General features: G+C 44.5%; 2 protein-coding genes across 5 annotated transcripts in view; both read right to left on the bottom strand.

The window, feature by feature from the left end:
• The window catches only part of LOC108102436 (broad-complex core protein), a 94529-nt gene that overhangs the window by 15434 nt on the left and 56745 nt on the right, over positions 1-22350 (bottom strand). For 2 of the 4 annotated variants that reach the window (XM_017207415.2, XM_017207413.2), the window contains 6 exons: positions 19506-20143; positions 14209-14397; positions 13689-14145; positions 13358-13625; positions 13083-13228; positions 12882-12932 (listed from right to left, as the gene is read on the bottom strand). In XM_017207415.2, the coding sequence (XP_017062904.1) occupies positions 12882-12932; positions 13083-13228; positions 13358-13625; positions 13689-14145; positions 14209-14397; positions 19506-19691 (1297 nt within the window). In that variant the 5' untranslated portion in view covers positions 19692-20143. Of the gene's footprint in view, positions 1-3746; positions 6603-12881; positions 12933-13082; positions 13229-13357; positions 13626-13688; positions 14146-14208; positions 14398-19505; positions 20144-21297; positions 21491-22350 lie in introns of those variants that run through there. The other 2 variants (XM_017207416.2, XM_017207417.2) reach the window with 2 other exon arrangements.
• Positions 253-4558, bottom strand: LOC121530066 (broad-complex core protein-like). Its single transcript, XM_041818482.1, has 3 exons — positions 4533-4558; positions 744-2092; positions 253-644 (listed from the first exon to the last, which is right to left on the bottom strand). Exons 1-3 carry the CDS (start codon positions 4556-4558, stop codon positions 253-255), a joined length of 1767 nt encoding a protein of 588 aa, XP_041674416.1.

The following is a 22350-nucleotide window of genomic DNA, read 5'->3' as shown; positions in this document are numbered from 1 at the left end:
AGAGTTAAAGTCCTAATCTCATCCTCCTGCTCTCCTGCTTCTCCTGCTTTCCTGCTCCTTTCGTTCGGTCGGTTCTTCTCCCCTCCTCCTGTTCGCTTCTCCTTCTTCTTCTTATCCTTGGTTCTCCTCCATCTTGGATTGTGTTTGCGTATGCGTGTGTGCGTTCGTGTGTGTGTGTGTGTGTGTGATGCCCGATCATCGTGTCTGATGCTGATGCTGCTGCTTTCCATAGCATACTTTCCTGCGCCTCGCTTATTGGTCTAATAAATTCATGCGTTCATATGGATGCTGATGCGGATGGGGATGCGGGTGCGTTAGCTGGTGGGGATGCTGATGCGACAGCGGATGTTGGTGGGTTAAATGGTGCGGCAGGTGGTGCTGCAGGGCGGCGGCAGCGGCTGCAGCAGAGAATCCTCCAGCCCCAGCCGTATGCTCCAGCTGGGTAAGATCAACAGTGGGCGTGCCACTTGGCCCCTGTACACCTCCATACTCTTGTCCGCCGTTCATTGCCTCTGGCCCAGCTCCCGTGCCCACTCCTCCTGGACCGGAACCTCCCGCCGCAGCTGCTGCCGCTGCAGCCGCCGCTGCCGCCGCGGAGTTGTTGAGCGCCACGTGGAACAGCTGCTGCAAGAGTTGCTGCTGATCTTATAAGAAGTCCATGCACGGCTTGACAATGCCCGGCGACGACTGTTGCTGCTGCTGCTGGTGCGCCGCTGCCAGCTGAAGCGTTGAACTGGCCGTACCGCCGGCCACTGCTGCAGCGCCAACGATTGGCGATAGCAGCAGTTCGGCAGCGGCAGCTGCTGCCGCTGCGGCGGCGGCCACTGCATTTCCACCGGCACCACCCGCTCCCCCTCCCACATTGACGCTATTATTGGCCGCCGCTGCTGCGGCACTCAGCGAGCTCAACGACTGATGAAGTCGACTGCCCGGACTGCCCGCTTGGCCCACTCCGGCGCCGTGATGAAAGTACGAGTGATGGTTCTTCTGCCGGCGGTGATAGATACTCTTGTGGTTGTTCAGCGAGTTTAGGGTGCGGAAGACCTTGTGGCACAGGTTGCACACGGCGTTGTTCAGTGGCTGCAGGTGCTGCTGCTCCTTGTGACGTTTCAGCGTGAGCTTAGTGCTCAACAGCTTGCCGCACACATCGCATCGATGGCACGCATTTAGGGGCAGGGGCAGAAGGAGTCTGTTGGCCTGGGCCACATCCTGGGCCCGCACCGATGAGAGTAGGCTGCTGCCCGGTCCTCCTGGACCACCCGCACCGCCTCCCCGTCCACCTCCTCCTCCGCTGGCCCCGCCCACAACGGCTCCTGAGGGCGAGAGCGAGGCTCGTCTGTGATGCAACAGGTGATGGTGTTCCAAGGGCGATCCGGCACGGCCCAAAACATGGGCATGGGCGGCGTGCGCATGGGCATGGGCATGGTGGGCGGCGGCGGCGCTTAGCTCGTGATGTGTGGCATGCAACTGATGATGGCTGGGCAACAGCGACAGCGGATGCTGGCCAAAGTGCGAGTGGTGCGAGGGCGGCGGTGGTGGTGGCGATCCCCCTCCGCCTGTCGATCTCTCCAAATCCCTTTCATGGTCAAGTGATCGTTCCCGTTCCCTTTCTCTTTCCCGCTCGCGTTCACGCTCCCTTTCGCGCTTATGATAGGCGATGGGCGATGGCGAGGGCGTGGCACTGTGACCACCTGCCTCTGCAATGCCTTGCGAGGATCGGGACAAGCTGCGTTCGCTGCCAGCTGCAATGTGCAGGTCGCTGGACTTGCTGCTGCCACCGCCCGATTGCTTCAGCTGTTCCTGCTTCAGTTGCTGTTGTTGTTGTTGTTGTTGTTGTGGACTGTTGGTATGTGGTGTGGAATGATGTTGTTGTTGTTGTTGGAGGAGGTGGTGTGGTGATGACTGTTGGTCTACTTGTTGTTGGTTGTTGCTGTTGTTGTTGTTGTTGTTGCTACTACTATTACTAGGGGTGCCACCACTACCGCCGGGCACTATGACGCCGCCGAGTAGGCTGCCGGTGCTGCCACCTAAACGGTCATATAGAAGGAAGAGAAGAAAAAAAGAGACAATAGTGACTTTTCTGTATATTTGACTTTGTTGTTATTTGGTTTGTTTTTGTTTTTGTTTTTGTTTGTTTTCGTATTCTCTGTTGTTTAGTTGTGGGTGTGTGTGAGTGTGTGTGTGTGTAGTAGTAGTAGTTCTGTTCATGTCTTGTTTTCTCTTTCTTTTTTTTTGGGGTGTTAGTGTGACTCTGTCGGTGTCAGTGTCAGTGTATCTGTAACTGTAAGTGTGTCTGTTTCTGTTTCTGTTTCTGTATGTTTGGTTTGGTTTGGTTTGTTTGTTTGGTTTACTTTTATATAACACTAACAAATCCAGGCTCAAAACTATGTAAATTTGCTAACTTTTAGTTTCTCGAAAATGTTTCTTCAATCTTTTGCTTTTTGTTTCTTTTGATTTTGCGATTATTTTTTTTTTTGGAAAAAACGCTGCGCTGCTGCTGCGAGTTCAGATTCAAATTTCAGATTCGGAGTGCGATTTCGCAAACTCGCATTTTTCGGAGTTTTGGTTTCGGTATCGGGTTGGTTTCTCATTCCCTTTTTGGTTGATTTTTTGGGGAAAACGCATGGAAATAAAATGGTAATAAAACGGTTTGTTGACTGTTGTTGTTGCTGTAGCTGTTGGCTGTTGGCTGTTGGCTGTTTCTGTTGTTGTTGGCTGTGGCTAGTTTTGTGGTGGTTGTTGTAGTTGAACTCGAATATTGCACGGTTCATAATAATAATGCCGCCGTAGGTGGTGGGAAACTCGACTCAAAATTCGAATAGGCGAATCCGAATCGAATGTACAAGATTCGGATTCGAAAAAAAGTTCGCAATCCCCCCCGGTAGATAGTAATGGCAGTTGCAGTTGCAGTTGCAGTGATGTTGCAGTTGCAGTTGCCATTAATTTTTTTTTTTGGGGGGACGCACTTGTAGTTTGCAAACTGTTGGTTAATTTTGTGGTGTTGCCAATTTTGGGTGTGCTCTGATCTGATCGTTGATAAATTTTCACGAATTTCGTGGATGTTTTTTTTTGATAAACCAATTTTTTGTCTTGTCTTATCTTTTCGATTCGATTCGATTCGCATTTCTCGATTTCGATTCAATTTCGACTTCAATTCCAATTTTGTTTGCGTTTAATTTTATGTTTTTTTTCGTTCGATTTTGATTGATTTTTCAATTGTTTTTTTTTTGGTTAAGTTTAGCAAAATTTTGAAACATGTTTGGCCTGATTGATTTGTTGTATATATAAAATGTTTAGTATTATTTAGATTTTCTCTTTTTCAAGTTATTTTTCGGTTTTTTGTCTATTTTGTTTTAATTGCAAGTTGTCAATTTTTTCTTGCGGTTGTCACTAGTGTCTCTTTTTTTCAAACTCAATCGCAGCACCGTTGCCTGTGTTGGGTTTGATTGGGTTTGCATTTTTTTTTTTTTGGGTTAGGTGGGTTGTTTTTTTTGGGGGGGAAGGGGTTTGATTGGTATCAGGGAACTGGTTAAAAAGAACCAAATGTGCGGTAGATAAAACGTGCTTGGGAACGGGGTAGTGGGTCACACACACAGGGGTGGGGGGCAGCAACAGGGGGGGCTCGTAATTCCAATGTTCGGTTGTGTGCGAGGGGGTTTGCTTTCAAAAGTGGGGGGGGGTCCATGGATCGAGGGCACCTCTAAGATTCAGATTCAAAAACACTTCACTGGGGATGGGGCTCGCGACCGCTGATGGTGTGAAGCGGATCGTAGGAGTTGATCTGTTTTTTGGGTTGATTGGATGTTGGAGGGTGGTGGTGGTGTTAGTATTAGTATTAGTAGTAGTTTCTCTTGCTGAGGGGCTCTTAAACTAACTGAAGTTCGCGCTCGACCCGAGTGTGAGTGTGATGATTGGGGTCAAAGTTCGGTTCGGCACACATGACATGAAATCCTGCCAGATCCCGGGCACTAAGATCTAGATTATGTTAAGAGTAATGAGTGAGGACAATATGTGTGTGCGCATGATTTTGTGGCTGGAGGAGATACACAGAGAGAGAGAGAGAGATAGACACACAGAGAGAGAGAGAGAGAGTAAGAGTTAGTTTCCCCTGGGGAAGGCGGGTGACGACGCCTCCTCGATCAACATGCATACAACACCTAGGCTTTGGGTGCTGATTGGGTAGGGAAGAGCGGGGTTCCTTGGGATTGGTGGTGTTTGGTTTGGGGGTTAAATGAAATATCGCTTTGATGTGTAGACGTTTATTGTAATTATCATGAATTGAATTAGAATAGAAAGTAGAGTTCTTCGCACAGAACCGCAATCGCTTCATATCATACATGGAACTCAACTGCGTTGGCTTGTTGTGGCTGTCTCTGGCTGTTTGTTTGTGTGATAGTGTGTGTGTGTTTTGTGTGTTTGTTTTTATATATATATATATATATATATATTTGCTTGTATTCATAGGTCTTACGCACATACATGTGTCTGTATCTTTACTTAGCAGCACTAAAAATTAACGAACACAGGTTTACTCATCGAAGTATCCGGTCAAAAACATTTCGGTTTCTCTTTTTCTCCATTTCTCATTATTCAATATTCTCTCATAACTAACATTAAATATACAAAAAAATGCAAAAAAAAAAGTATATATATGATTTTTATATATATATTAACACTAAGATTAAACATTTCTTAGGCTAAGACATACATACATATGCATCGTGATTCGTGTGTGTGTGTGTGTGTCTATGTATGTGCTTGTATTGGTGTGGGTGTGCTGTGCGCTTAAACCTAACTAATCAGAATCTGATAACTAGCTTTAGAGTACTATATAGAAAAGATCTTTGCAATTGGTCGGTCGTTCGGTCGGTCGCTCCCCTCTCGCTCTTCGCTTCTCCTTGTCCTTCTTCATCTTCATCTTGTTAACTACGTAACTTCCTTAACGTCTTAACGTAATGACGTTCTAATCATAACTTTTCATCAACATTATATATATCTATATATCTCTATATATATAGAGTGTATGTATACTACGTAAAGGTAGAAAAAAAAACTGCAGCTTGGTCTTTATTTTAGTTTAATGCGAGAGATAATTCATACGTCTAACGTCTGGCATATCCCCTCCCCGCCCTCATAAGGTGTATACAGAATATGCTGTCCATCGGATAAATTGTATTTAGTTAAAGCCATTTCGAAGAATTCACTACGGGCACCTCTGTTAGCTCCTACTTAACGGATATTAAGATTTGACATTAAAGTTTGGACTTGCAATTGGGATGGGGTTTTGGTATGGGGTTTAAGGGAGAGAAGGTCTTAGATTCGGAGTTAGCCAACTAATAACTCTTGGAAACTTTACATGGAAGGAAGGGTAGGTAGGTTTAGGTTTAGGTTTATTTTTAACGACTATTGATTTTATCTGTATAAACTGTGTATCCTGTGCTTAGCAACTACCGAAGGCAACTAATTGTAACTAGCCTAAACTGTGTGTTTCTGTGTGTCTTCTGTCCTAATCCGCTTCCTGCTATCCTGCCTGCTCTTTAATAGTTAATGTGTACAAAAAGCACCGTCTTGTGTGTATGTGTGTGATTGGATGTGAATGTGTGTGTGTGTGTGTGTGTGTGTTTGTGTGTGCTCCTATGCCTTACACCTACATATGACCTACATTGACATTCAATACAATCGCTAATGGGGCAAACTTAACAAAAAACCTGCTTCCCCTCAACTGGAGAACCCTCCGCCGCCGCTGCTGTTGTTGTTGTTGTTGTTGGCCAAATGGTGCGAATGTGGATGCGTATGCTGGTGCGGATGCGTGTGCGGATGCGTGTGCAGATGCGCCTGATGCTGCTGTTGTCGATAGTCAAAGTACATGAAGCCCTATGAGGAGGAGTGATGATTTAGCTGCTGCTGCTGATGCTGCTGATGATAGAAGCTATTGGCCGTGGCCTGGTTGGCGCCACTGCCTGGCTCCTGTTTCGGCTGCTTGAGGTTGCGATGGTAGATGCTCTTATGGTTGCGCAGGCTGTTCAGGGAGCTGTAGACACGCTTGCATATGTTGCACACTGGCTCCTTGGTGGGTCGCATGTGCACGTTCTGGATATGCCGCTTGAGGCGCGTCAAAGAGCTCAAGTTCTTGTTGCACGGATTGCATCGGAAGTCATCGCCGCCGCTGGTCGAGTTACTAAGTCCGCCAACGCCGCCGCCTCCACCGCCACCGCCGCCGCCGCCACCCGAGCTGTTAAGGGCCGAGTTGGAGTTGTTAAGCGAGCTGTTGGCGCTGCCGCTCGTCGAGGCGGATGCCGAGGCCGAGGCCGCCATGTTGGCCATTACAGCGGCGAACATCTGCTGTTGGGTGGTAGTGGGCGTATTCGATGTGGGTGTGCTGCAGGCCAGGATCCCGTTGGGCTGTTGTTGTTGGCCGCTTGAATTGTTGTTGCCCTGCTGCTGCTGCTGTTGCTGCTGTTGGGACATCTGGTGCTGCTGTTGCTGCTGTTGGGGCAGCAGAGCGGTTACTGAGATGCCGCCGTTGCTGCCGCCACTGCTGCTACCATTGGCTGCAAATGTGGAGAGGTTAAGGCCACAGATGCCGGAGGCACTTGTGATGGCTGTAGGTCGAGTTGGAGTTGTTGTTGTTGTTGTTGTTGGTGGTGATGGAGTTGGAGTTTTTAGAGAGTTGGAGTTTTTTGTTGGTGGAGAGTAATCGTAGTAGTAGTTGTTGTTGTTGTTGGTAATCAAGTTGTTGTTTATTGTTGTTGTTGTAGTAGTAGTTGTAGCATTTGTCGTCAGTTTACCTGACGACAAGGTGGGGAAGAAAGTCAGAAAACGTCGCATTAGCCCAAGGACAACGAGTTTTAATTGAATTTGATTTTTGGGTATTTTTTTTTCGTCTCAATTTTGCGTGATTTCTCATTGGTTTTCGATTTGGATTTTGGAATTTGTTTTTTTTAGAATTTTTGATTTATTTTCAGTTGCTTTCGTGTGTATATATTGTGCCGGATATATATATATATATGGTTATCAGAAAACGAATTTCGTTAGCATTTTTTGCATCAAATAAGTATGCAACATTTTGCAGCTTCAGCTTTTCGCTTAGGCTCAGTGGCTAATTTAACTTTGGATTTATTTTTCGATTCTGTTCTTTTCTTTTTGTTTTTTCTTTTCTAGCGGATTGCGTGACATTAGATAGAGAGAGAGATATACAGATAGAGTGGAAGAGAGAGAGAGAGAGAGAGAGTAGAAGAAGAAGTAGATGGTGAAGTGGAAAGAGGAATTGGAGATTGGAGGACATCATCAAGATATCGAGAAGGGATAAAATGGCAGATGTGGAAAAGAAAAGGGTTTTTGTTTTTGGATTCGCATGGCAAATGTGAGAAATTGATTTCTTTTTTGATTGTTCGTCGACGTTTCAGTTTCAGTGTTTGGAAACTTTCGAAACTTTCGAAACTGCTATACTGCGACTGCTACTCAAACTGTGACTGATCACTCAGTTCAGTTAAGTTCCAGTTCCAGTTCCAGCTCCAGCTGCGTCTATATGGGACATCGATGGCGATCTGATCGCATGATCGAAAACTATTCGATATATTACTCAACGTGTGCAAAATTGTTTTTGGGGTTTTCTTTTAGTTTTTGATTTTGGTTTTAGGTTTTAGTTAAAGGTACTTGGTTGTTGTTGTAGTTGTTGGCTGGTTTTGGTATTGGTTTTGGGTTTGTTTTTGTTTTTGTTTCTTGCTGTAGTTTGGTTTTGTTCTTGTAACTCATTACCATAGTGTGCGGTGGTTTGTGTTTTTGTTTTTGTTTTCTTTTTTTTGTTGGGTAATTTACAAATTAGGAGTAGGAAGTAGTGGGAGGAGCCTTTGAGTTGAAACGTAAGAGAAGAAGGGCAAGTGTATGTGTGTGTGTCTGTGTCGGTGTCTGTTTCTGTGGGTGCTCGTGTGTGTGTGTGTGTGTGTTTGTAAAACACCATCACCATATCAATATCATCTGCTTCTGTTTCTTTGTTCGTGTTTAGTGTTGTTCGTGTTCTTTGACTTCCCGCACCTAGTTTCTCTCTGTGTAAGTGTGTGTGTGTTTGTGTGTGTGTGTACGGGGTTTGGGGTTGTGTGTGGGCGTGTCACTTAATAAAGCACTAGAATTAAACCCTTGCCAAATCACCTTTGTCTTCAACATCATCATCATCATCATCATCTCTCTCCGGGAACTTAATGGTAATTTCTAGTTTCGATTCGAATTTCGAGTTTGCTTTTCGATTTTTGTTAGAATTTCGTAAAATTTACATTGTGCTTAGATTACAATTTTTGATTGTTGTTTCTTAGCGGGGCTAAGAATGGAGTGGAGAATGGATTTCTTTTTGGATTTTTATTTTTGGTTTTTGTAGGGAATTAAAGATGATTCTGATACTGATTCTCCATTCCATTCGCAGCCTTCCACTTGTGTGGTTTTTCTTTTTCTTCTTTCAATTCGTTTCGTGTGCTTAGGTGGTAACTTAAATAGATTGCTGGTGTATACATTTTTGGTATAGTTTTCTCTTTTTTTTGGTATTTTTTTGGTATTTTTTTTTTTGCCCGGTTCACCAATTGTGGAACTTAAAATTAGTGAATTTTGAATACTTCGCATGGGAGTTAAAGTAATTCTAGGTATGCTAGGCGTAAGATATAACTCTGATTTCTCCTTTTGGATCGCAGTGTGTGTTCTTGAGTGTGTGTGTGTGTGTGTTTGTGGGTAGGTAGGTGTGTGTGTGTGTTTGTGTAGGAGCAACAAATATATGTATATATAGAGCGTAATTTAAAGCGGTTTTGTCAATCAAATTTATATACTTGAAGCCTTGAGTTGTTGTTGTTGCTGTTGCTGTTGTTGTGGTTCTTTGAGGTAAACTCAGTTTTGTGTTCTTTAGTGCTGGTTGGGGGAGGGGGGTCTGTGAGCGTGTGGGTGGGTAGGAAGTAGGTAGGAGTTTTGGGTTGGTGTGATTGTTTCATGTATCGAGTTGCCTGCTTGGATCGCCTCTGTGTGGGGCAGTGGTTGGTTGTGGTAATCCATATTTTCGGAGGGGGTTTGGTGGGGTTTTAGTAAAGCGGAATTATATACGTATACAAGGGGGGGTGGTTGGGTTAGATCGATCAATTCTTAACAATATTTATGTATATACTTCGAGTGTGTGTGTGTGTTTTTTTGGGTAGGTAGATATATATATCAGCATATATAGATCTCACGATTACCATTATTTTCGACGGGGGGTTTCGGGGGGGGTAATTTGAAATTTTGGTCGGTTAGTACAATTGGAAAGTAAATAAAGATTAGCGTTAGTCGATCAACTTCGGTGTTAGGTGTTCCCTCTGATGATCATTTTTGTTAGCTGTTGGAGCGCATATAATATTTCATGTATGTGTGTGTGTGTGGGTGTTTCTTGTGTGTGTGTGGGGGGTGTGGGGTGTGTGTGCGTGTGACAAGTGGTGGTCTGGGGATGTATGTATGCATGAGTGAGTGTGTGTTTGGTGTTTGCTTTTCTGATAACTTCAATGATAACTTCGCCTCATTCCCTACATATATATATATATGAATTCAAGGAGAGCCCTGCTGGTATATGTATGAGTCCTCTGTGTGTGTGTGTGTGTGATGTGTTTGTTTGTAGGTATGTGTGTGAGCGTGCTGTGAGTTAGCGGCTTGGTGTGGCCAAGTAATCAAGAGAGCTGCAGTGTGGGGGGTTTTTCGGATTTTCGAAGTGTAGGGCGTGCAGCGTGTCGCGAATTGGAAAACCCGAAAAGGAAATGAAACAAAACGAAACGAAACTAATCGCGCCTGGTGTGTACTGTACCTTGAGTGGAATAATGCCAATCTGTGCCGAGTTCTGGCTGATCCTCCGACCCCATAATATTCGGGACAGGGATTCGGGGGGTCGGAGACCCTAGCCTATCAAAGGATTTATAAGGTTTTTCTTTTGTTTTTTACCTGGTTTTGCACTGATTTTTGGTACTTGCAGCGCAGCAGAGTGGGGGTGTTGAGTGTTTGATGTGGGGTATTGAGATTTTGAGGGAAGTCTCTCTGGTTGTGTGTTCGAATGTGTGCTCAAAGCAGAGTGTGTGGCCGAATTTCAGGGGGGGAAGGGGGACAAGAGAAACAGACCCACGGGCAATGGAGGGATGGCTTTTCCCACCAGGGGGGGAGTAAAAACTGGGGTTGGTAAATCAAAATGAAAACCGCTTTGCCCGGCCCCAAAATCATAGGCGACCGGTTGGGAGGCTTCGACAGTTGTTAACAAAAGACACATTGAAAATTAATGTGAAAACTCGTTCGAATGCAATTTGTTGTAATTTGTAAATAAAGCTTTTCTTTTGACTTTGCTAATGGGGTTGGAGCGGGTCGAGATGGGTGGTTAATTTTGGATCGGGTGGGGGGGGTTTTACATAGTTTTAGACACAAGCACGACGACGTACAAATAAAGGAAAGAGTTCAATATTCAATATATATATATATTATGTAGGTATGTATATATTCGATCTTCAAATGCGTTGCGTTTTACATGGAAACTAAAAGTTCACACCAATAAAATTTCGATTGCAAAATGTACTCGGTGTTTTGTTCTTTTTTCCTTTTCTTTTTTTGCTTCTCTGCGGGCCTTTTCCCGTGTCATTTCTCTAGTGTTTTTTCAGCCATTTTCTTAGAACTTAGGGGGGTTTGCTTATTAACTGAATGGCAAACTTAAGAATGCAAAAAGAAAACCAAAAATTAGTTCGAAAACAAACAAAAAAACGCAACACTTGGGGGATTCTACTCTACGGAAATCATAAGCTTTAAATTGAATATTCAAAATATGAATTTTCCCCAGAATTTTGGGCTTAAAGAGGGGGGCTTGAGGCGCATTTTCTTTTGGAAATTTATCTATGCATGTATTTTAGGGCTGTGTGTGTGGTGTGTATATATATATATTTGGCGTGTGTGTTTATTGTTGTTGTTTGTGTGTGTGTGTGAGTGGGGTGCGTGTTGCTGTTGTTGTAGTACATTTAGCTGGTGTTTGATTTGTTTTTACTTGGGTTTCTCATTACGAATACGAACAAAATTTGCACACAAAATGGAACATAACGAAACGAAACGAAACGGAACGGAACGAAATAGAATGCAGAACAGAAACGGAAATGGAATCAATTAGCGGTTAACGCAGTCGAAATAAATAACGGTTAAGAAACATAAACGTCAAAGTGTGTTTGTGTTTGTGTGTGTGTCGTGGTGTGTAGCATTCGGTTTTCTTCTTTTTTTTTTTTGCTTTTTGAGTTAGTTTTCTGGCCTTTGAAATGAATTTGATGATTCTTTGATGCTGGCGTGGGAGGCGACTGTGGTGTATAGTAGTGGGTGCAAAGAGTGAGCTGGCTGTTGCAAGAAGTGGAAGTGTGGCAACATTGTTGCGGCCTAACCGCAGCACACACACACACACACACACGCACGCAGGCACGCTTACATCATAGTTCGTGTAATATTAACGAGTGTGGCGGAGGCGAAACTTGTGATAGAATTTTGCTAAACACTCTGCGGCCGCTGGCAGCGAGCTGGCAGTTAATTAATTTTGCGTAGAGTTCATCAAACAAGAGCTGGCGGCTGGCCTGCCTGTTGCTCTGCTCTACTCTTGTTATTGTTGTTGTTGTTGTTGTTGTTTGAATGTTTGCCAAAAGTTTTTCGCGGCTGGCGTTTATTTAGCAATTAGCCAGCTTATATGCTAGTGTATTCACATTTTTGGATCACTCCTCGATGCCAGCATCATCATCGTTGTGATTATCATTGAAAGCTATGTCGCGTATATGGGTGGGGGGATGTGACATGGGGGGCGGAAAGAAAAGACCCGACTCTGAAAATGCATTTGCTGGGTGGGTGGGTGTCTCGGGTAAGTACTGGTTGGGAGGGTGGTGGTGGTTTTAGGGGGGGGCAGCGGGGTTCTTTTTCCCTGGGCTCTTCTGTTCTGGCATGTGCGTGTGTGAGGGTGTGAGTGTGACCGAAACAAATGAAAACATTTACCATCGAAACAATCAAACAAGAAAGAAATTTATACACTTTATACGCTACGGCGGGAACTCGACTTGGAATCGCAACGAATCGGAGTTTAAGTTTTGTCTTTTGACGGGTGGGAAAAAAAAAGGATCTTTCTCGTGATGTTGGTTGGTTGTTGGTTGGTTGTTGTTGTTGTTCTTCCAAGGATCAAGTTCGTTTTCTTTTTTTTTTCTTATCTTTTTTCTTTTTTTTTTTTGGATTCGAGTGCGGATTCGAGTTGAGTCCAACGGGAAATAAATCGAAAGTTAAATCAAAAGTCCTGCTCCTGATCGACACGCATACATATGCGACGACATGTATGTATGTATGTGTGTGTCCTCAAGTCAGTCGGAAACGCAAAAATCGAAAGAAACAAAAGAGCAACGAAAAACGAAAAGCGAACGAAAAATCAAGAAAAAATTATAAAAAAAATTAATGAAAACTTTTTACATAACAAAAGGAAAAAGGAAAATGAAATTTCAAACTAGTTTTCGATATTAATTTCAACCAAATTACGGGCATTTGAAAATGATCTCTCAGTAAGTTAAATACGAATTAAATTTTGACTTAGATTCTGGCTTCGATATTGATTCCTTTTTTGTTTTTAGCTTTAGTAGTAGAAATTAGACGTATTCTCATAGTTTTTTAGGGGGTTTACGTTCTTTTTTAGCCTTTCATTTCTTTTGGTATTTCTGGTATTTCTGGTATCTGACTTGGTTAGACTCTTTTTGGTATATTCTTTTTTTTATTTTTTCTTTTTTTTTTTTGGTACTTGCATTTGCATTTGCATTTGATGTAAAAAATGTAATAATGAGCTTTTGAGCGCAAATAGAGCGGAACAAATAGAGTACGGATAGAGAAATGTTCGGACTCACCTTGAGGGGACACGGCGAGGTCACCGGACTGCTGCAACTGTGTGTTGAGACCTGGTGTTTTCCATGGCCCAAACAGTAATGGTAAGAAAGCAAGACAAAGAGAGACAGAGAGAGAGAGAAAAAAAAGGGGGTAAAGAGCGAAAAGTAAAGCGTTAGTTAAGTCAGTTAGTACGTTTAGCTACGCACATTGCGTATACGCACCAAGCAACGCTGAGTGATCGAGATTGCTAATGGGGAAGTTGAAGGCGGCGGCATGGAACATCTTGTTCTCCGCCGGCGACATGATGAACTGCGGGGCGGCATGATGTGAGGCGAGTCCGTCACCGATTTCCTCGTCGTTGCCAGAGCTGTAAATGGGATTTTTAGTATTTGAAATCGAATTTCTTAGTAAATCCCTTAGAAAGGCTTCTAAAAGTATGCTAACATTTTCTTCATACTTTTTTTTATTGGAGACTTTTCTATGTCAGCAAACTCACCTCAAAGAACCCTTGCCGCCGTCACCACTACTGGAACGGTTGGCATCGTGCTCGCCGGTGGAATCGTTACTGTGCTCATCATTGGCATTCGCATTGTTGTTGGAGCAAACCAACTCCATTGGCTCAGATTTGACATCATCAGCGCCCGCCCGAGCAAGCGGTGAGGGTGTGAGGCTGCCCAGTTTGTCGCTGATGGAGATTCCATTGCCATTGCTCGCTCCGTTGCCATTGCCGTTGCCAGAGTTTCCGTTGCCTGTGGGTCCATTACCTACGATCGGTTCTAGGTTATTACTAATTATTGCCACCAGAATACCCCGCCAGGGTTACTTACGCTTCTCCTCCTTAAGCGGCGGTGTGTTGTTGTTGTTGTGGTGCTTGATCGTACTAAAGTCGGCCGGAGTCTGTTGGGGCGAGGTGCTGCGCGCATGAAGCGGCGGCAAGTCGGGACTGTTATTGTTGCTGCCACTGCCAACGGCACCGGATAGCGCCAGGCCATTGTCGGATCCACGTAGCCGCTTCAAAGCGTGCGAGGTCTCCTCGGCGGCAGCGGCGGCGGCGCTGTTGCGGTGCATCATGGCCATGCGCTTCAGTAGCTGGTTGTTGATGTGCGGAGGCAGCGATGGCACCGCCGGTGGTGGTGGCGAGCCCGCTCCCTGGCGGCTGAACAGTGTCGACGAGCCGCCGTCATCGTGCAGCGAACCATGATGCGGATGTGGATGCGAGTGGGCGTGCGAGTTAAGCGGCGTACGGCCGCCGGAATTGGCCAGGTTCTGTATTTGAGCCAAGTGCTGTGAAAGGTTTGTATTGATTGAGATTTGAACGTGATTAAATCACCGATCAAGATCACTTACGCTGTGTGTGTCCTCCGCCTGTTGCTGCGTTAGTCCGGAGACGCGCAAAACCTCGGCGGTCTTGAGGAAGGACTGCAGTGACTTCTGATGAACGTTGACCTCGCCATGGTAGATGAACTCCACCAGCGAGTGCAGGTCCATGAAGCTGACATCCTGCAGCAGAATGACCGGGTGTTTGCAGGGTGTGCTCTGTAAATTGAATTTTATTTGTGTGGTTGTTATTATTGTTGTCAGATTAGTCAGGTTATAGTGGCGTTGGGAGAGTGACTCAGAGCAGAGAGTCTCCTGTCCCACCCCCCTTGTGATAAGACTGTTTGCCCTGGCAATTATCATCATCACCGGGGGCTCTGGCCCAGACAACCTTCAATTGTCGCTGAAATGTCAACAGGCCAACGCGCGATTTGAAGTTTGCATTCGCCTGGCTTTTTGAGTTCGATTTCGATGTCGGTCTGTCGCTGTGTTGCTGACGATTTTCTCTGCCAGCTGCAGTTGCTTCTTCCTCTTCTGCCATGTGTGGTTTCCCCACTGCACTCCACTGGTTCTCCCTTCCTGCTATACCCCTACCCTTACCCCTGCCCTTTACCCATTCCCATTCCCATACTACTACTACTACTTGGCACATTCAGGGCCAGTGCATTCCAGTTTGTGCTGCGTGTGTGTACACACTGTACAGTGAATTTCACTTATCAAGTGGAACTCCAACAAAGGGAGCTGCTCCTCTGTTTCTGTTTTTTACTGCTCGTGATTGGTGTGATGGTGTGCCTGGCTAGAAATTGGGTCAAGTCTCGTCTCGTCTCGCCTCTCGTCTTTTGTTGCTCTGCCCTCTGAAAGACCCTGCATTCCGTGTGTTTGTCTTATTTACTGGCTTGTGCAATTTATGTGCGCCTCACCAATACCAACACCACTACGCACTGGATATTTGCGATTGAGTTAGCGCTAAAAGATTGCCAGTGTGTATGTGTGTGTATGTGTGTGTGTGTAAGTACATATATAGGCATGTGGGATTGCGAAATTGAGGTCAATTTGACGAAAGACAAATGCGTCAGAGGGAAGAAAAGGAAACCGAAGCAGAGCAGAGCAGATCGAAAGATCTTCACCGAAACTGCAGCTGGCATATATAGCTGCTCAGCTTCGCAGTTTTTCAGCTTTTTAGCTTTTCAGCTTCTCTTCCAAATGCAAATTCCAAAGAAGCTACTGTAGGCGTGGCCCCTGGCCATAACACAAAAGCCAGAAATGCTTTTAGCAAATGCCCCTCTCGCCTTTTTAGCTGGGCAACAGCCATTAAGTCACCTCTATGCCACCCCTCTCTCTCACTGCCCAACCAATTGCTGTATCTCTGGCTGAGTATCTTAGTATCTCAGTATCTGAATCTGAACCTGTATCCCCCCCCTTGCGAGTCGCCTGGCTTTTGTTGTTTGGCAGTTTTTACACCTAATTAAAATAATGCGCTGCAGTTAATTAAATATTTATGCATAGGCGCAAAGTCGCGCACAATTGCGACGCCAAGTGCTGCGGCGGCAAGGGGGTTCCGCTTTTTCTGGGCCTGAGCCAAGTGTCTGGTCCGGTTGAGTCCAGTTCTCAGTTCTCAGTTCCCACCCTCCTTTTCATTTGCTACTACTTACTGTCCACTGTCTCCTTTCATTCACCACCTACTGCCCACTTGTATGTATTTCAAATTGAATTTACAAAGTTTTGTCCCGTTGCCATTGCTGTTTTCTCTTGTTATTGTTGTTGTTGTTGTTGTTTTTGTGTTGCAACACTGCCTGCCAGGCAGCCAGCAAAGTTTTGTATACTAATTTCTTGGGTACATAATTCTACAGCGCGACAACAGCAACAAAACGCTGATGGGAAGGCAAAAAAAAAAGTATAAAAATAAAAACAGAACTTGCAAAAAAGAAGCTCAAGAAAAAAATCACTCGGCCTGTTCCCTTTTGTTGGCCGTTGCTGTTACTTTTTGTTGTATTTTTTGTATTTTGTATTTTGTCCCGCTGCATTTAGTTGGCCTTTTTAACAAATTAAATGCCGACTTTTTCTGCTCGCGCAATTTCTTGTTTTTGGTTGAAGAGGAGGAGGAGCAGGAGGAGGAGGAGCAGGAGAGCAGCAGAGGACGGATTTGGGGTAAAAGAAACTTTGCCAGGGACTTCTTGACATGTTCTTGTTTCGGTTCCCCTTTTGCACTCCTCCTTAGACTCCTCCTTAGGTCCGTAGTTGCGTAATCAGTGCAGGATTGGCACACCCCCTCCCATTACCCCTTCTTTTCTTAACAACCAACTATCTCCTAATTGCAGTTCTTACCAAAAAACCAAACAAAACTGACAACTACTCTCGGCTTTGGCTTTTTGTTTGCCGGCCCCTCGCGCATAATTTGGAACAAAAACGGAAAATAATAACGGAAAAGCGCAGCAAGTTTTCTATCATGTTAACAAATCATGTCGAAAGAGACAGTAACAGAGTAACAGTAACTTTTGGCCAAGGCGGGGTTTAGTTTTTTTTTTTTTGTATTGTTGAGAGGAGGAGGAGGAGGGAAAGAACTTTGTAATTTATATAATTTGTGCTGCAGGACCTCTATTCCCCCCCTCCTGTGTCCTGCTGGGCTCTCTCTCTCTCTCCAATGACAGCTCGAACAATGCAAATGGCAAACGTCGCGGCTGTCTCTTGTCCCTCTCTAACTAGCCTGCCTGCCTTCCCTCTGTCGCTCAAAAACCGCAATTGCGTGCAAATATTTTCAATGCAGGCGCAGCGCAAAGTTTTTGGCGGGCAAAACGTAAACGTCGGCGCAACAACGGAGCGATTCACATAATTTTAATGTCATAATAAAAATAATGAACCAAACTGCGGCGACCCAACGGGGCGGGCTGGCTGGTTGGTTGGCTGGCAGGCTGCATTAGTTGCAAGTTTACTTTACTGACTCCAAAACTTGGGGCCAGCCTAGGCCAGGCCCAGGACATGGCAAGGCAAGGCAAGGCAAGGCAAGGATTCAAGGATTAGCCAGGTAGCCAAATGGCAAATGCCAAGGGGGCCCTCCCCACTTGCGGTCTCATTTGAGCCTGCTCTAGTTGCAACTTTCTGTTCCGAATGGCAAAGAAAATGCCAAATGGAAAACGCATGCGTTGCATGATCAGGGTACACAAATCAATCATACGTAGCGTTGTCCCAGAGCAACGTCCATGCCATCGACTCATTTGCACCGCAAAACGTTCCCGCGTTCTTAGTTCTAGAACTTGTAACGTGTTTCGACTCCCTTTCCACTCATTTTCCATTTCCATTGCCCGCAATCTCTGCCGACAATTGCCGTGTTTGTGTCTATCGCGGCCGTTGGCGCTTGTCCTGTGTCCCCCCTCTTTCTTCTTACTCCCCCCTCCTGCTGTTTTGCGGTCGTGTGCAACTAAATAAATTAAAATGCTAGCAAAACGCCAAAGCCCCTCACCGCCTCCCTCCCTCTCTCGACTAAACTTACTCCTGGCCATAATATTTTAGCTAAAAGCACACACAACTATTTCTCCACTTTTGCCAGCTAAACAAACTTTGCCGGAACCTTTATGGCCAAAAGAGTAGCGGAAAGGGACTTCGTTTTGCGGCATTTAAGTAATTCCTTGCTGCTTTGAGGTGGCCTTCTCAGCAACCCAAGCCAAAGCTAATCGCGATCTGCTGCTAACTGCTTAACATAGAGGAACCAAGTTAAGTCTCCATGATTGTATGAAAGTATTTAAGTTGATCTGTAATAACTACGAGTTAGTATTAGTCTTGTTCTGGCTAATTTAGAACCACAAAACTGCTAAGAGCATTCCCAGTTACTCTCTAAGGCCGTAATCCCCATTGTGGCCCCAAAATCATTTAGAATTCTTCTCATAGCAAAGCCAATAATTGTCGGAATATGGAATGTCATATCTCATTGAACTCGTAATTAAAATTCCATTCAAACTGTATTCACACCTGAAAAAGTCAAAATTCTTCTATTTTTCTTAAATTTTGATGATGTTACCCCTTACAGAAAATTGGAAAAATAATAAAAAATTAAACTTCCCAAAATCATCAAACTAATGATAAGAAAAGTTAGCTTTGGTCGTTAGCTGCTCAAAACAGTCTTTATCTTAGCTCTGAGCCTTGTTTTGGCTGAGTTATAGGGATAATCCCGATACAAAATATTGCCATTTTCTCTTAAAAGTCATAATCCTGATTCTTGCCTCAAAATCAGATTATTTTCTCTCAGATTTATTCTCACAGCAAAGTCAAACAAAGTCGGAACATGGAATGTCATATATCGTTGGAATCGTAATTGAAATTCCATTCGAACTGCATTCACACTTTAAAATGTCAAATTTTGAACATTTTTCGGAAAAATCATGATGTTACCCCTTATCGAAAATGCGAAATTTGGTTTATCCCGATTTTCTCCTATCAATGATAGTATTCTTCTCATAACTCGGCCAATAATGGTCGGAATGTGGAATGTAATACCTCGTTGAGTTTGTAATTTGATTTCTAACAAAACTGCTTACCCACCTTAAAACGTAAAAATTGAGCTAAATTTTGCAAATTTTGATAATGTTACCCCTTACAGAAAATGCAAAAATTTTACAAAAATTTAAAATCCCCAAAATCATCAAACGAATGTTAAGGAAAGTTAGTTTAGATCGTTAGCTGCTCAAAACAGTCTTTACTTCAGCTCTGCGTGTCGTTTTTACAAAGTTATAAGAAAGAAACCGCAAAAAAATGTTGCCATTTTCCGTAAAGAGGCGTAAAATTATAACAAACCTTCCTTTCTCAAGTATATACTTCTCCGATCTGTATAAATTATGACCCAGCAAAGTCAATGGCAAACGAAAGCAAAAACAGGATACTGCGCACACAGCTGCAATTGCATATGTATGTGTGGAGCAAAGCAAAGATAAAAACGCAGATCTCTCTCGGAAGAGGGAGGGGAAGAAAGAGGGGAGGGGAGAAATTTGCAATGGGTGCTAAGTAGGTCACACATGCAGCCACGCACGCAGATTACTGGAAACGCTGGTAACTGTAAATGTGTAAAAAGCAATTGCGAAAGTACAGAAAGAAAGGCAAATAGTGCCATCCTTTTCGTTAAATAAAACATTGAAACTGAATCAGAAGTGAGATAAATTGGTATAAAAATCTGAGAAATCTGAGTCATATATAAAAACCCAAACTAAAGACCACTTTTTGGCTAATATTTCTAACTGTTAGACCTATGAAACCCGCTTACAACCCGCTTTGAAAAGAAGTCAAGCTTAACTAAGATCGAATCTAGATAGACTTAAGATTTAGAGATTCTCAGCACTCACCTTGAGCAGCTCGCGGAAGTAGGGACTGCAGGCGGAGAGGACGACGCGATGCGCCTTGATGCTGCGTCCCTCGCAGGCGAGCGTTACATCGACGAAGGCCTCGTCGTCTCGCAGATTCTCGAAGGCCGAGGTTATGCTGCTCTGGTAGTTGTTCCAGCGGAGGCAAAAGTGCTGTGTGTCGTCCATGTCGATGGGTTGTTTCTGGTTCTGATTCTGGATGTTACTGGTTAAAGGATATTCTTGTTCTGAGTCACCAGGTGTGGGCGTGGCTGCAGGCGTTGATATTGGTGTAGGTATTGGTGTCGGTGTTGTTGTTGTTGTGATTGTGGGCTGCCGAGCGTTGTGGTCGTTGTTGTGGTTGTTATTGTTGTTGTGATCGTCGTCAACCGACACAACGCTGGCCTTCTTCGAGGTCACCTTCTTTCGTATTTTGACGGCTTTTTGGCGGCCTGGCCCACCGATGAATGGGATAGAAAAGCGCTGTAGCGGCTCTAGCTGCCTTGCCTTTGGCTTGTGTATTTGCCTTGCTGAGTGTTGTTGTTGTTGTTGTTGTTGTTGTTGTTGTTGTTGTTGTTGTTATATATATTTATATAGCTGTAGCTGTAGCTGTAGTAGAGTATTCACTAATGATTATTTAACTGCAATTGAGAGAGAAAGAGAAAAGCAGAAGAGCAAACAATTAGAATTCAAGTTGGAATAGGATTATAAATGCCGAGGACCCTGCGATCTCACCACCCCTCCACCCCTTAATATTAAGTTCATTGCAGTTCAGAGTTCGCCTTGGAACTGCCTGCCTGTTTTAGTTTGGATCGTTTTTTGGTTGATTTGTGCCGCGCTCAGCTGAAAGTTGTGCATTTGTTTCTGCTTTGCAACGGTTTTTTGCTCGCTTTTGCGTTTTTTTGCCTGTTCTGCTGTACGGCTGGGCTGTTTCGCTTGCAACTATGCGAAATGTTTAAAAATTGTTAACAAATGCAGTTTAAAATGTCAACCACGGCGACGACGCAGCAGCAAAAACCATTTCTATGTCATCACACGGCGAATCAAAATTAAATAAACTATCAAGACGACAATTAGCACTCGCAGCGGCAGCGGCAACGGCAGCGACGGCAGCGGCACAAGCAAAAAATTTATAACGAGTGCAGAACCAACAAATAAAAAAAAAACGAAGAAACCAAAAAAGCAAAGCCATAAAAAACGGAGTGAAAAAAGAGCCAACGCATCGCAAAATGGGAGGAGTGAATACAACAACAACAATATAAAAAAAAACAGAAAATATATAAAAAAAGCGAATTAAACAAATGCGAATATACCAAGAACACTTGTACGGCGGGGTGGGAACAGGAACACGCTCTGTTCCCATCTGGACATCTTGCAGAAAAACAAAAAATAAAAAAAATAATTTGAATACAGAAAACTTTCGGGGCAGTTCATCTCTCTCTCGCTCTGTTGGCCTCTTCCTGTCCCGCTCTGGCTGAATGGTTTTTGCGAATTGCGAATTGCGATAAGCGAGGCAGCAAAGGCAGCCAGGCAGCGTAGCAGCAGCAGCAACACCAGCAGCGGCAGAGCTTTCGCTCGGCATTGAAAGTGAAAACTATTAGATAAGTCGCGCCGGGTGTTCGCTGCACTTTTTTTTTTCCACCAGAGTTAGCCAGCAAACCCACAAGCTGATACGTATGAGTGATGTGTCCGCACAAAAATAGCACCCCTCGCTATGATATCGTCATCCCATTTCATTCCCAATTCCCATTCCCATAGCCATTCCCAACGCTTCTCCTATTGCAGTCGAGCTCACCTTCCTCCTGTTTGGCGCTCTGATTGGAATCCGATGCCTGGCTCTAATTAGCCGGTATGCTTTTTCTTCTTATTGAAACGCGTGGGACATTTTCTTTTAGCTGTTCTTTCAATTTTGCAAACTTTGGCTTTTCTAGATATCTATATTTTTCGAATTTCGGGTAAAACTATTCTGCTTGCGTATACGCAATTTTTTGTGTGTTTTTTTTCTTATTCTTATTCTTCTCGCACTCAACAAAATTTTAAAAAAATTGCGGCACTCACACACACACACGCAGTGGGGGGGAAGAGAAACGCGACGAGGATAAACCGTTAGTTGGAAGCTGGAAATTCTAGGGGAGAACCGAGCTTAAACGAAGCGAAAAGCGAGCGATTTGGGGGAGCGACCGACCGAACGAACCGAACCGATGACTAAACTAAACTATCTTGGATTGGCGAGGCGATATCATGGCCAGAGCCGTAGCCCGGCGATCCCCAGCGGGTGGGAAGGGGGCGGTGGTTGTGGATCCAGGATCATCCGCGGTCGGATGTTCGGATATCTGCTGATCTGTCTGTATTTTTGATTATTATTTGATTGGTTTTTTTTTTTTTGGCTATAGTCTTAATAGTTGATCGCGGATAGTCCGTTTTTCCGTTTGCCGTGTATTTTGTGTTTGTTGCGTTTGATGATTGCAAGCGTAGAAACTCAACTGAATTCGCGCTAAAGAAGAAGAGAGTGCTGTGCCAGTCTCAGTCGCTGCCTCGGTCGCCGCCTCTGCCACCGACAACTTTTCGACGTCGACCGCACACAAAAAGCGCATTAGGCAGCCGAAAAAAGTCAGCACAAACACACACACACACACACATAGTCATATACTGCGGCGAACTATTCCCGAAAAAATTTTGGCACTTTTGCATATGTGTGCGTGCCACGCCGTCTGGATGTTGGAAAGAGAGAGACAGCGCTACAGAGAGAGCGATCGCGCGCACGCTCTGTTGTCCGGTGTTCAAAGGATTGGACAGAGATAGCAATAGCCATAACGATGCCTGCAGGACAGAGTGCGAAAGAGAAGAA

Source organism: Drosophila eugracilis, unplaced genomic scaffold, assembly GCF_018153835.1.
Source record: "Drosophila eugracilis isolate 14026-0451.02 unplaced genomic scaffold, ASM1815383v1 contig_2167, whole genome shotgun sequence".
Taxonomy (NCBI): Eukaryota; Metazoa; Arthropoda; class Insecta; order Diptera; family Drosophilidae; genus Drosophila; species Drosophila eugracilis.
The sequence above is the reverse complement of the archived record's forward strand: the minus strand, read 5'-3'. Positions and strand labels throughout refer to the sequence as shown.

What these genes read in the sequence shown, in the direction of transcription:
- LOC121530066 (XM_041818482.1), bottom strand. Translation starts at nt 4,558, where the DNA reads ATGTTTTTGACCGGATACTTCGATGA. An exon ending in TTGACCGGATACTTCGATGA is followed by an intron (nt 2,093 to 4,532) that starts GTAAACCTGTGT and finishes ATAACAACAAAG; the next exon opens with TCAAATATACAGAAAAGTCA. An exon ending in CGCTGCAGCAGTGGCCGGCG is followed by an intron (nt 645 to 743) that starts GTACGGCCAGTT and finishes ACTTCTTATAAG; the next exon opens with ATCAGCAGCAACTCTTGCAG.